At 35.4% G+C, this 12,799-nt stretch overlaps 2 protein-coding genes across 3 annotated transcripts; one reads left to right on the forward strand and one right to left on the reverse strand.

Annotated features, from left to right (window-relative positions):
• Positions 1-4,491: 4,491 nt before the first annotated feature.
• Positions 4,492-7,748, forward strand: LOC136208804 (4-hydroxy-3-methylbut-2-enyl diphosphate reductase, chloroplastic). Its single transcript, XM_066000047.1, has 10 exons — positions 4,492-5,013; positions 5,112-5,308; positions 5,652-5,831; positions 5,954-6,085; positions 6,187-6,261; positions 6,346-6,451; positions 6,530-6,624; positions 6,871-7,056; positions 7,146-7,232; positions 7,366-7,748. Exons 1-10 carry the CDS (start codon positions 4,554-4,556, stop codon positions 7,429-7,431), a joined length of 1,584 nt encoding a protein of 527 aa, XP_065856119.1. The 5' UTR covers positions 4,492-4,553; the 3' UTR covers positions 7,432-7,748.
• Positions 7,749-8,643: 895 nt separating this feature from the next.
• On the reverse strand, positions 8,644-12,290 carry LOC136208743 (protein DETOXIFICATION 33-like). Of its 2 annotated transcripts, none has more exons than XM_065999888.1 (7): positions 11,759-12,290; positions 10,277-10,818; positions 10,091-10,177; positions 9,939-9,995; positions 9,494-9,732; positions 9,207-9,412; positions 8,644-9,115 (listed from the first exon to the last, which is right to left on the reverse strand). In XM_065999888.1, the coding sequence occupies exons 1-7, from the start codon at positions 12,047-12,049 to the stop codon at positions 9,029-9,031; spliced, it is 1,509 nt and encodes a 502-aa protein (XP_065855960.1). In that variant the 5' UTR covers positions 12,050-12,290; the 3' UTR covers positions 8,644-9,028. The 2 variants fall into 2 exon arrangements, with proteins under 2 accessions (XP_065855960.1, XP_065855962.1); XM_065999890.1 differs by having other exon boundaries at positions 10,277-10,814; positions 11,759-11,895.
• Positions 12,291-12,799: the final 509 nt, after the last annotated feature.

The raw sequence follows: 12,799 nt of genomic DNA on the forward strand, positions 1-12,799 counted from the left end.
GACTTAGATCTATACATAAGGATGCTATGGTTCTAATTTCAAGTGATTCAGATGGTTCAATCTCCGTAAATCAAAGAAACGGTGGAGAAACGGTTCAGGAATGATAAGAACTGATAAAGATGAAAGAAGAAGAAAAGGAAAAAGAAAAGAAAAGAATAGAATGCCATTGTCGGGAAGATTTGGGAATATATATCCCAAATCTGGTAAAAATCTCATTTGGTCCTTCATTTTTATATAATCTTTTAAAAATTATCCTAAACTTTTAATTTACACATAAAACCATTGAATTAACTCTAAACTTTTCCTATAGCACCGAATTAACTTCACACACTCAATAATTATAATATATACCAATATTAAAATATAAATTTTAGAAATTTAGACACAGACGTGACAATAAGGGTAGGGGTAAGGATAGTAGGTTACGCTTTGGGACATGGAACATATGTTCTTTGACAGAAAGATTAGCTGAAATTGTAGATGTTATGAAGAGGAGGAGAATAAATATAATGTGCCTACAAGAAACCAAGTGGGTTGGAGCCAAGGCTAGAGAGGTAGCTCCTTGGGGTTATAAGCTTTGGTACTCAGGAAAGGATAAGGGTAGAAATGTAGTAGGTATTCTTATTGATCGGGAGTATATTGATGATGTAGTAGCGGTGTCTAGGAAGAGCGATAGAATTATGAGTGTTAAGCTAGTGATAGCGGATGAGGTTGTGAATGTCATTAGTGCATATTCGCCACAAATAGGATTAGATGTCTCTATAAGACAAGCTTTTTGGGAGGACTTAGAGGAAGTGGTGCAACAGGTTCCTAGGGATGAAAAAATGGTATTGGGGGGTGATCTCAATGGACATGTGGGTTCTAGGCGAGATGGGTTTGAGAGTGTTCATGGAGGGTATGGTTTTGGAGATAAGAATGAAGTAGGAAATGCTATTTTGGAATTCGCATCAGCCTATGACTTGAGTATCATGAACACATGGTTTATGAAGAGAACATCCCACTTAGTGACTTATCGAAGTGGCGGTAATGCGAGCCAAATTGACTTCTTCTTAGTAAGGAGTGCTTGGAGAAAGAGTTATATTGATTGTAAGGCGATCCCTGGTGAGAGTACGACAACCCAACATAGAGTAATGGTGCTTGATTTTCGAAGTAGGAAATGTATAAGAAAACGAACACCACAAGTGGAGACTAAGATTAAGTGGTGGAAATTGCAAGAGGAGAATCAACAAAAATTTGTGGATGAGATGACCAAAAAAGATATTTGGACTTGTAATATGGATTTAGATATAGATTCAATATGGACTAAGATGGAGCATAGTATAAGGGAAGTAGCGAAGGAAGTTTTAGGGGAATCTAAAGGTAGCATGCCACCGAGTAAGGGCACATCTTGGTGGACATAATAAGTATGACAAGCAGCAAAGAGTAAGCGAGAATCCTATAAAATATTAGAGAAATGTAGGAGTGACGAGAACTACGAAAAATACAAAAAGGCTAAAAGGGAAGTAAAGAAGGTCATACGAGATGCTAGAGCAAAGGTGAATCGGGATCTGTATACAAGATTGGATATGAAAGAAGGGGAAAGAGACATATATAGAATTGCTCGGATGAGAGATAGGAAGACGCGAGATCTCGGAAAAGTTAAAGGTGTGAAGGATGTGGACCAGAAAGTCCTAGTTGGAGATAAGGATATCAAGGAACGATGGAGGTCATATTTTGATGACTTATTTAATGGAGATCGCAGACAAGATGTTGGAGATATAAGTATCCCTCATGATATGATAAATCATGAATGCCTGTGGAGAATTCAAAAGGGTGAAGTCAAAATGGCATTAAATAAGATGAGGTTGAAGAAAGCAGTAGGACCTGATGGCATCCCTATTGAGATTTGGAGATGTTTGGGAGAGAAAGGAATCGAATGGTTGACGACGTTCTTCAATAAAATTTGGAGAAATAATAAGATGCCATCAGAATGGAGAAAAAGTATCTTAATCCCTTTGTATAAGAACAAAGGCGATGTCCAAGATTGTGCCAACTATCGAGGAATCAAATTAATGAGTCACACTATGAAACTTTGGGAGCGAGTGATCGAACAAAGGCTAAGGAGGACGGTGAAGATCTTGGAAAACCAGTTTGGCTTTATGCCGAGAAGATCAACTATGGAAGCCATCCATCTAATAAGACAATTAATGGAGCACTATCGAAATAAGAAGAAAGACTTGCATATGGTTTTCATTGACTTGGAGAAAGCATATGATAAGGTACCAAGGGAAGTACTTTGGTGGGCCTTGATAAGGAAAGGCATTTTGCGGAAATATATTAACATCATAAAGGACATGTATGAGGGAGCATGCACGAGTGTACGTACTAGTGTTGGGAAGACTGAAGAGTTCCCTATTACGATTGGAGTGCATCAGGGTTCCGCACTAAGCCCATTTCTTTTTGCCATCATTATGGATGAACTAACAAGTTCACTTCAAGATGGTATACCATGGTGTATGCTGTTTGCAGATGATATTGTGTTGGTTGATGAGACGAAAGAAGGAGTGGAGAGGAAGTTGGAACTATGGAGACAAACTCTAGAATCTAGAGGTTTTAAGTTGAGCCGAAGTAAGACAGAATATTTGGAGTGTAAGTTTAGCGGCCATAGGAGTATGGAGGCAGGGACAATCACCTTAGATGGGAGAGTTGTTAAGGCCCCGGATTGCTTCCGGTATTTAGGATCTATGATCCAAACAGATGGAGAAGTAGATGGAGATGTTGCTCATAGGATTAAAGCTGGTTGGTCGAAGTGGAAGAGTGCTACAGGTTTCCTTTGTGACCCCGGCATGCCTAATAGATTGAAGGGAAAATTATACCGCACAACAATTAGACCAACATTGTTATATAGTACGGAGTGTTGGGCAGTGAAACACTGTCACATCCATAAGATGTCGGTGGCGGAGATGCGTATGTTGAGATGGATGTGTGGTCATACGAGAAAAGATCGGGTGCGTAATGAAATAATTAGGACAAAAGTAGGGGTCACATCTATTGAGAATAAAATGAGAGAAAACCGACTAAGGTGGTTTGGCCATGTGAGACGTAGAGCGCTTGATGCGTCGGTTAGGAGAACTGAAGAGTGGCAAAGGGATGTAGTGGTGAGGGGTAGGGGAAGACCTAAGCAAACTTGGAGGAGGGTGATCGAGAGTGATATGAGTTTACTGGGAATTGAGGAAAATATGGTAGTGGATAGGACGGAGTGGAGGGAGCGAATTTGTGTTGCTGATACGACTTGATTTCACGGTTTTATATGATGGTTCATGTTAGCCGACCCCGAATCATTTCGGGACTAAGGCTTTGTTGTTGTTGTTGTTGTATTTATATATTGATAAAACACAGATCCCAAAATCAAATTGCAACTGTGTAAAATAAACTTAAATATCAATTTAGTTCATAAACTGTCAGATTAGTAAAAAACGTAAAATTTCACCTTATATTATTATTTCAATTTAGGAAGTTGTTTTTTTCGAGAGTTGTGTTTTGCTGATATGTAAGAATATTTTTTTTTTAAATAAAAATATCATTGGTTATAATCTGAACTTAACTATATAGTTGTAATACTTTGTTTTGTAAATAAAATATATCACAGATTTTTATTTATAAACTTTTAAACCACATACCTCTATTTGTAAATTGGGCAAACCATAACATTTTTTTTCCGTACTTTTCCCTAAAAATTATAAAGGAGACCCTAGTCCCATTTTAAATATTTGAGTAGAATTTTTTTTAATTGAAATACTTGTATCTTCAATAGATGAACAAACAATAAACATATTTGGATAGAATTAAAAATATGTTAAAATAGTTGAATTAAAAGATATAAATACTTCTTTAAAAAAATATAAATAGTTAGAATTAAACAATCTCATGTTATTGTAATTAATTTAGCACTTAACCAATGCATTAAACTTTGAATTGTATATCTGTTCTCTATTATTCTATTGTTTATACCTTTTTCTGATTTAGTAAGAGTGGAAATGATTTATTTTATACGTAGATCAATATATTTACGTGGATGCAACAAACGAAAGGATTTAGATCCGAATGTTCGGAAGGACCTAAATGATGAAGGTTCGATTACAGTTGCTTTTCTGCGGATTTGGATTTCAATGAAGTATATGTTTTTTTGTTTTTTTTCGTTGGTTTTGTACCTTTTATGGCTTTTTATATTCTTTATAGTCATTTTCGTCCTATTATGGATTTTGTAACATTTTTTACCTTTATTGTTGTACTTGTTCTTTTCGTATCTAATCAAAATATATACATTTTTATATATATAAAAAAAATACTTTGTAAAAAAAATATTATTATCACCTCGTTTTCAAAAAAAAAATATATATTATTATCACCTATAGTAGCGCACGCCAATTTAGACCTGTTACCAAAATCAAATAAATAAAAGAGCCACCGTGACCATGTGACTAATGTTTATTTTGGAATATACAACTATCACTTACCTTATTTTCCTGCCCTGCAAAATTCCAAAACTGCTTCTTATTAAATCCACAAATATTATGCATGTTTTAATTATAAAATCACATACATTTAATAAATACTTAATAAATTTGATCCAAAAAAAACTTAAACAATTTAAGAAAACTGAACACTCAATAAAACCCGAACTCATAACCACCACCAAGGATCGCCTCGGTTCATTTCATCGTAACGGAACTGAGCTCATTCTCTTCACTTCAGTTTCTCCGCTCGCCATGGCCATCTCTCTGCAACTCTGCCGCGTTTCTCTCCGTTCAGACATCTTCTCCCGCGAAAAGCTTCTTCCTTCTTTTACCCGTAAACCCACCTCAATTCGATGCTCATCTGCCACTGATGATTCTGCTTCAGCTTCTGTGTCTGTTGACTCTGATTTTGATGCTAAGGTCTTTAGGCATAATTTGACCCGAAGCAAGAATTATAATCGCAGAGGCTTTGGCCATAAAGAGGAGACTCTAGAGCTTATGAGTCAAGAATATACAAGTAATTTCTACTTCTTATCTTTCAATTTTAATTTTAATTTGCTGGACTTCAGATTCAAATTTGATTTTTTTTTATGTATTTGTGTTGGGGATTACCAGGTGATATCATTAAGACTCTGAAAGAAAATGGAAATGAGTACAGCTGGGGAAATGTTACTGTGAAATTGGCTGAATCTTATGGGTTTTGCTGGGGGGTTGAGCGAGCCGTGCAAATTGCTTATGAAGCTAGAAAGCAATTTCCCGATGAGAAGATTTGGATTACCAATGAGATTATTCACAATCCGACTGTCAATAAGGTTTGTGCACATCCAACCTTGCTTATTTGGAATATGTTGGTTTATCAACAGTGGTAGGATAAGATTAGTAATTATGCTTACTTGAATTTGGATCTTGATGAATTTCGAGTTTAAAGATGCATCGTCATCTAGAAATTTTGGTATAAGGAATCTTGGAATTAACTTTCTGTCACCAGCTTTTTAAGGTTGACTTTCAAGTATTTTGGGCTTTTTTGTGATATCAGCCTATATGATCTGTTTAATTGTTCACTGGAACTTGGGTTTAGTTCAGGAAGTTGTGCTAATCTGCAAGCATCTTCTTTAATATAACTGATACCAAAATCTTTTATGTTCTTTATGGCAGCGTTTGGAAGAGATGAAAGTTGAAGAAATTCCGATTGAGGAAGGTGCAAAACAATTTGAAGTTGTGAACAAAGGTGATGTTGTGATTTTGCCTGCTTTTGGAGCTGCAGTGGATGAGATGTTGACTTTGAGCAGTAAGAATGTGCAAATTGTCGATACCACTTGCCCTTGGGTATCTAAGGTATCTATCTATAGATTCTATGCATAGAAAATCGGCTATTTTATTTGATTATTGCTTGTACAACTTTGATCTTTTATACATGTTGTGTATGTTGATGATATGGAGCTTTTGAAACTGTGAAGGTCTGGAATACTGTTGAGAAGCACAAGAAGGGAGAATACACTTCAATCATTCATGGTAAATATACTCATGAGGAAACTATAGCGACTGCTTCTTTTGCAGGGAAGTATATCGTTGTGAAGAATATGACAGAGGTATGTTCTAAAGCTTTATGTCTTATGCTCTGTTCTTTGGATAATTGATGCATTTATTCTTCCAAAAGAACACAAGAATATAACAGTCACTATTTGTGCAGGCGATGTATGTTTTTGATTACGTTCTAGGTGGTAAGCTTAATGGATCTAGCTCAACCAAAGAGGAGTTTCTTAAGGTAAGGCTTTTCTTTCAAGTTGATTTTAACTAAGAAATTCGGGTACTCTGCAGATTTTGGAGTTAATTGTTATATTGCTTGCAGAAATTTGAAAAGGCAGTTTCCAAAGGGTTTGATCCAGATGTTGACTTGGTTAAAGTTGGTATTGCAAATCAAACTACAATGCTTAAGGGAGAAACAGAAGCCATTGGTAAAATTTTTTATTGTACTATGTCATTTTATCATTTCAGAATATATTCGTTATGCTCAAGTTATTGTTCGGTTTCAGGCAAATTGGCGGAGAAGACCATGATGCAGAAATACGGTGTGGAAAATGTTAATGATCACTTTATTAGCTTCAACACCATTTGTGATGCTACTCAAGTAATTCTCCTATCTAGTTTGGTGATCTTGTCTTGTCTTGTTAGTGTTCCATAAGGTCATAACTGTGATAAATAGGCTAACGAGAAATTATAACTCTAAAATGAAGACAATAGCCTATCTAGTTTGTTTATAATTTAATCTTTTGCAAATTAGCTATATCTTTTGTTAGATTATAAGAACATAGATCTTTTGTTCAGTTGCTGTATTACTTGTTCTAAGTGCAATATTTCTTGATGCATTTTACAGGAGAGGCAAGATGCTATGTTTAAATTGGTGGAGGAAAAGGTGGATCTTATTCTAGTTGTTGGTGGATGGAACTCAAGCAACACTTCACACCTCCAAGAAATTGCTGAGCTCCGTGGAATTCCTTCATATTGGATTGACAGTGAACAGAGAATCGGTCCAGGAAACAAAATAGCTTATAAGTTGAATGTAAGTATAGGTGCTAATGCTTTTCTTTTAACCAAGTTGGTTTCAGACTATCCTCAATCCTTATTCTCTGATTTGTATCGTTTATGTAGCATGGGGAATTGGTTGAGAAAGAGAACTTCCTACCAGAAGGTCCCATTACAATCGGTGTTACATCCGGTGCTTCAACTCCAGACAAGGTAATCCATCTATTCTTGTGTTTCTCTTTTTTTTTTTTTTTTTTAATACTTTAACCGTGGCCATGTGAAGTGGTAACGTGTGCGAATAAATGCCTCGAGAAGAACTAATTTGTTTCGTTGAATTCGTATTCAGGTTGTGGAAGATGCCCTTGTCAGGGTATTCAAAATCAAACATGAAGAATCCTTGCAATTGGCTTAAATTATGGTTATGTTTCATCATCAGCTGTACCAGTTAGATTATACAAGAGAATGTAAAATTAACAAAAGTCTCTGCAAGATGTGTTGTACCATCAAATGTACCCAAACAAATAATGTTGTAATTTAAGAGCTGAAATTGAAGGTTTGTGCATTGAAATTTCCAAACGCAGATGATTTGGGTGGAACATAATTTTAGTCTCCTACACTGGTGCACAAATTATCCTTGATAATAGAAACTTAGTAGTGAAAAGATGTATTCCTGCCTTTCTTACCATTTTTTATTTCTAAATAATAATGATAACAGTCTTTCATGGCTTAGGTTGCAGTCTGAACACCATTGTTACAGTATCTGTTATTAATAATATTGCTATTATTTTCTTTCTCCGAACTGACAGATAGAAATCTGCATTTCTTCCATATATAATGACTTATCAGAATCATGTAACTGGGCAATATGATGAAATAAGAAAATACAGAAGAACCATTTCCTATACTTCTTTTGGAGGAATGGGAAAACGCTAAAACAGCATGGACCTCTGTTGAGCTTAACATTTGTATCAAAAGAATAAATGGGACAAAAGCTCAAAACCTTCTAGTAAGACTTTTGAGTAGGCTGTCAGATATTTTAACGCGGTTCACATAACAATCTGCCTGATATGACATGTTAATAATGATGTGGAATATATAAATCACATAATACCAACAACCATTTTTGTTAGAATCGTACGAGTCCTAAGTCGACTAGTACGATTCGAGTCGATTCTGTATGATTTCTACTGGTCTCTATGGTATGACTCGAAACCATACCTGAATCCGACGAATCAGTGGTGAATGGGCTGATTTTGAAGATTCATGTACTCCATTTGAAAAAAAAAAAAGAATGTGTTTCATTTAAATGGAGCGAAAACTGATGCTGGTATAATTAAAAAGATATTGAAGAAAATTAGGTTTCTATTACTTTTGCAACTAGGAGACTCTTGCAAATTCCAAACTCTCTTCTTTCCTTCTATGTTTCTTTCATCTTTTGTACTCTGTTTCTTTCTTCAGCCAACTCTTTTCTTTCTTTCGTCATCATCAAGTCTCAACAGTGCGACACATTCAAAGCACCTACTTTTATTAGGATTGCATTAGATTTGAATTTTAACTTAAGTGTTTGGTTGTTAACTTGATATAATTTCTATTTTGATATTAAAATTGCAATTTTCGACTAATATTTAAAGTTAAACATGGTTAGTATTTTATTTATTATAATATTTTGAATTTGATCGGAATCTTACGATTCGGTTCGATTCACAAAATGAGATGAATCACAAATCCAATCTCGATTTAACAACAATGCCACAAATTTTGACATCTCTACTTTCGAGCAAAAATGTTCCAAAGAGTAAATTTCAATATACTACAAGTATTTGCTCATCATCTGTATTATAAGAAAAAAAAAATCCTCTACCCTCTGCGACCGTCCTTGAGGCCATTCGCTCTTGAATGCGCATCCCTATAAATTTGAGTACCTGTTTTTGGTACATAACCTATCAGAGGAAGAGATGTTCTGTACTGCAAAGAGTTAATGGTCTTATCAAGTTTCTGCAGAACATCAATCACTCATTCATGTTGTGTTCTAATGAAGTTTGTTGAGGATGAGGAGAACCACCCCAAGTTCTTATCCTCTCTTCGGCTTGTGTAGCCTGCATTATTATGTAATTACATCAATCCTGCTGTATATTCTAAATGTATGAAGAAGATATTATTAGCTCAAAAATGAAAATGCAGACTTACTTCTTTGCTCCAGTTGGTCCGGTGAATGACGAAAAACAGAATGAAAATTTGAAGCCCAGAGCCAGCCAACATTCCTGTCCATATACCCTTTACACCAAGGTCAAATTTGTAACCCAGAACAGCTCCAATAGGAAGTCCTATGATGTAATAACACCCTATATTTATCAATGCAACTAACATCTGCCAACCCGCGCCTACTGCCACCCCTGCATATCAGAATAGAACTTTAGTTGACATAGAATTGAGAAAAAAGCATCGTTTCGGGTTGAATGATCATGAGAGATTACCATGGAGCACAGGTAGGATGCTGCTGAGGAAAATTGTTGCTGCCAGAAAGTAAGCAAGCTTTGAAGCCTCCTTTATCACCACTTCTTTTCCAGTGAATACTTTTGGAAACTCATTCTTGGTTGCCACAATTACTCCTGTGAATATAACTCCAAGTATTGTAGAAGTTATAACAGTCACCATTACTGAGAATTTTGCTGCTTTAGAATTTCCTGCTCCGAGCTCATTGGATACTCGCACGCTGCACACCAATATAACTATTATTCTTTCTTTTACATATTGTATTTACTTAGTCAGTTTGACATCAATCAGACTCAATTTACGTGACCTCTCCTGTAATTACTGTATGTTGCATACACTAGGAATCGAACTCGAGTTATTTATACCATCTAGCTACTTGTAAGTGTTTGAGTAGTAACTATATATGTCAATAGAAAATCAACTGACCTTATTGCTGCATTGAACCCGAGAGCAATCATCAGAGTCCATAGTTGAAGATTCATGCTGCAATTACCAAGGAAATAATGAGATTAGTATATATATATATATAGAAAAATTAAACTAGATCTCAATGAGAAGAACAGGAGCAGAGCTATTACCATATTGAAATAGCATCTACTGCAATTTCTGGATTCTTTAACCATCCTACCATAAGAATAACAGCTGTATAGTACCACACCTCCAAGCTGTGATCATCAACACAATAAATTGAATCAAGTACTGAGCATAAATATTCGCGAAAGGTAAGTTCTTATGCGAAAAATTGAAGTTGAAGCAGTACTAACCATAACATAACAGCTGATGCAAGTGAGAGCTTTGCAAAACCAGCTAAAGACTTAAAAGCTGAATGTGAAAAACCAGTCCAGGCCTCAGGAAAAGAACCAGAGACTACATAAATGATTTGAGCCAAAACCATAAGGCACCATGAAATGTTCCCTGCAATGGCAGCACCAAGCAGACCATGATCCAGCTTTGAGACAAGCATCCAATTCAATACCACATGAATTGCAAGTGCTACTACTGAAATGATTGTCATAACCCATACTTTACTTTGTGCTTGAAGAAATTTCTGAATTGGGAAATTTATGGAATAAGCAAACAATTGAGGAACTATCCATTTGGCATACTTTCCAGCAAGCTCTGATATTTGTTTATCTTGATGGAGAAGTTTTAAAATAGGTGAAGCAAATACATAAACAGGCAATAAGAATAAGGAAGTAATTCCAGTGATTATCCATGATCTTTGCATATAGATTCCAAGCATGTTAAGTTGTCCAGCTCCAACTGCTTGCCCACACAGTGTCTCCAGTGCACTTCCCATTCCTAGCTAATACACACAACATACAAACACTTCATTTCTTTCTCCACAGCAAATAAGGGTTAAGATTCAGTTTTTCTCCCAATTTCAACATTATTGGGAAAGATCAATTTTACTCTTATTATCATACTTGTTAAATATCCCATATTGGTTAGCAATGAAGCTAAATGACTACTTATACGTGCCAGGAAATTCTCGTCCTTTAAGTTACCTTTTGGTCGGAGTTAAGCCTATCTTTTCATGGTATCATAGCTACGGTTTAATGTTGTGTTCCCCACCAATATGAGCTTCACGCTCCAAATGAATTGAGCGTGAGGGAGAGTGTTAAATATCTCATATTGCTTCACAAGGGAGCTAAATGTTGTTGGATCTTCCAGTGATATTAGCTCACGCTCCAATAAATTAAGTGTGAAAGAGAGAATGATATCAGAGCTATGGTTTAATGTTGGGTCTCGTGTTAATATTAGCATCACCCTCTAAATGAATTTAGCGTGAGAGGAGTGTTAAACATTCTACCTTGCTTAACAAAGGAGCTAAATGTTGGGTTCCCTTTGATATTAGCTTCACACTCAAATGAATTAAACGCGAGAAGAGTGTTAAAGGCCCCACATTGCATAATAATGGAGCTAAATGGCTCTTTATACGTGTGAGGCAATTCGCAGTGTTTGAGGTACCTTCTGGAACGAGCCACACCTATGTTTTCAATACCCAATACTCATACTCAGTTAGGATTTCTCAATCCTAACCAAATACTCATTTCTATCTATCAGCAACAACAAACACTAAACTAACATCAAAACAGCAAACACGAAACAAATGAACCAAAAGAATTTTTAAACCGGAACATTAGGCCGTTTTATATAAGGTAAATTTTAACTTCTCCAATAATATTAGAGACAAATAAAATGATTAGAAAAGTGATTGAAAGTGGTGGGAAATGGTTGCTTACCATAACTCCATAGACAAAGCCTTCAATGACATTCTGAACAATGGAAACAGCAGCAAGCTCAACTTCACCGAGATGACCAACATATGCAGAAGTCACAAATCCAATTGAGAACTGAGAGACTGCAGTAAGCATTGCAGGAGCTGCTATTTCCCACATCATCTTTGATTCAACCCATGTTTTGTTAATCATCTTTTTTTGATTCGGCTGCCTCATTTCTACCCCAAAAGCTTTTTCCTGAACTGAAGAAGAAGAAGCTGTTTCCTCCATTGGAAGATCCATATTCTTATTCATCTTCCTTTCTTGTAAACTATCTTCTTAGAAGTGATATTTCAATTGAATTTTTCTTCTTCATATTTCAACTCTTTTCAGAATTTCTCTTCATCTAAAAATGGTCAAACTTTTCATACTAACATTTCTTTTAAAAAACAGTTGAATATATTTTGCTGCTACCAACTTTCTGTATCTATTCGACTTTAGGAGCAAAACGTGGGGTACTCAATTGTTTTTTCTTTTTGTTTTAACTAAAAATAGTTGTTGAACACCACTCATTGAAATTATGATTCTCATTCTTTTAGATAGATTTTTCTTTCATTAAACAACATTTTACATTGATAGGTAAATAAATATATAAGAGAATAAAGTAGTTCAACAACAAAACAAAAGAAATAAATAAAAAATGGCTGAAAGTTGATAGATTTAAAAAAAAAAAAAAAAAACTATTCACCCTTAAATTTTAGAGTTAATTACAAAAATTGGTCAAATTGGAGGCTCATTTACATATTAAACCTATTTACTCAACCTACTACATATTTAGACTGATTTTGTGTGACTTTCCCATAATACCCTCAATATTTACGTGCGTCTCGCCCCCTCCCGTCTGACTTCGCAGATTCCATATTATGCAAAGCCTGCGAAACTAATGTTTGAGTTTACTTGATGAATTTAATTAGCATATGCGAAGCCTGCGAAGCTAATGTTTGGTTTACTTGATGAATTTCATTAGCATATGCGAAGCCTGCGAAGCTAAAATTTGGTTTACTT

The sequence above is a fragment of the Euphorbia lathyris genome, chromosome 10 (genome assembly GCF_963576675.1).
Source record: "Euphorbia lathyris chromosome 10, ddEupLath1.1, whole genome shotgun sequence".
Classification (NCBI taxonomy): domain Eukaryota; kingdom Viridiplantae; phylum Streptophyta; class Magnoliopsida; order Malpighiales; family Euphorbiaceae; genus Euphorbia; species Euphorbia lathyris.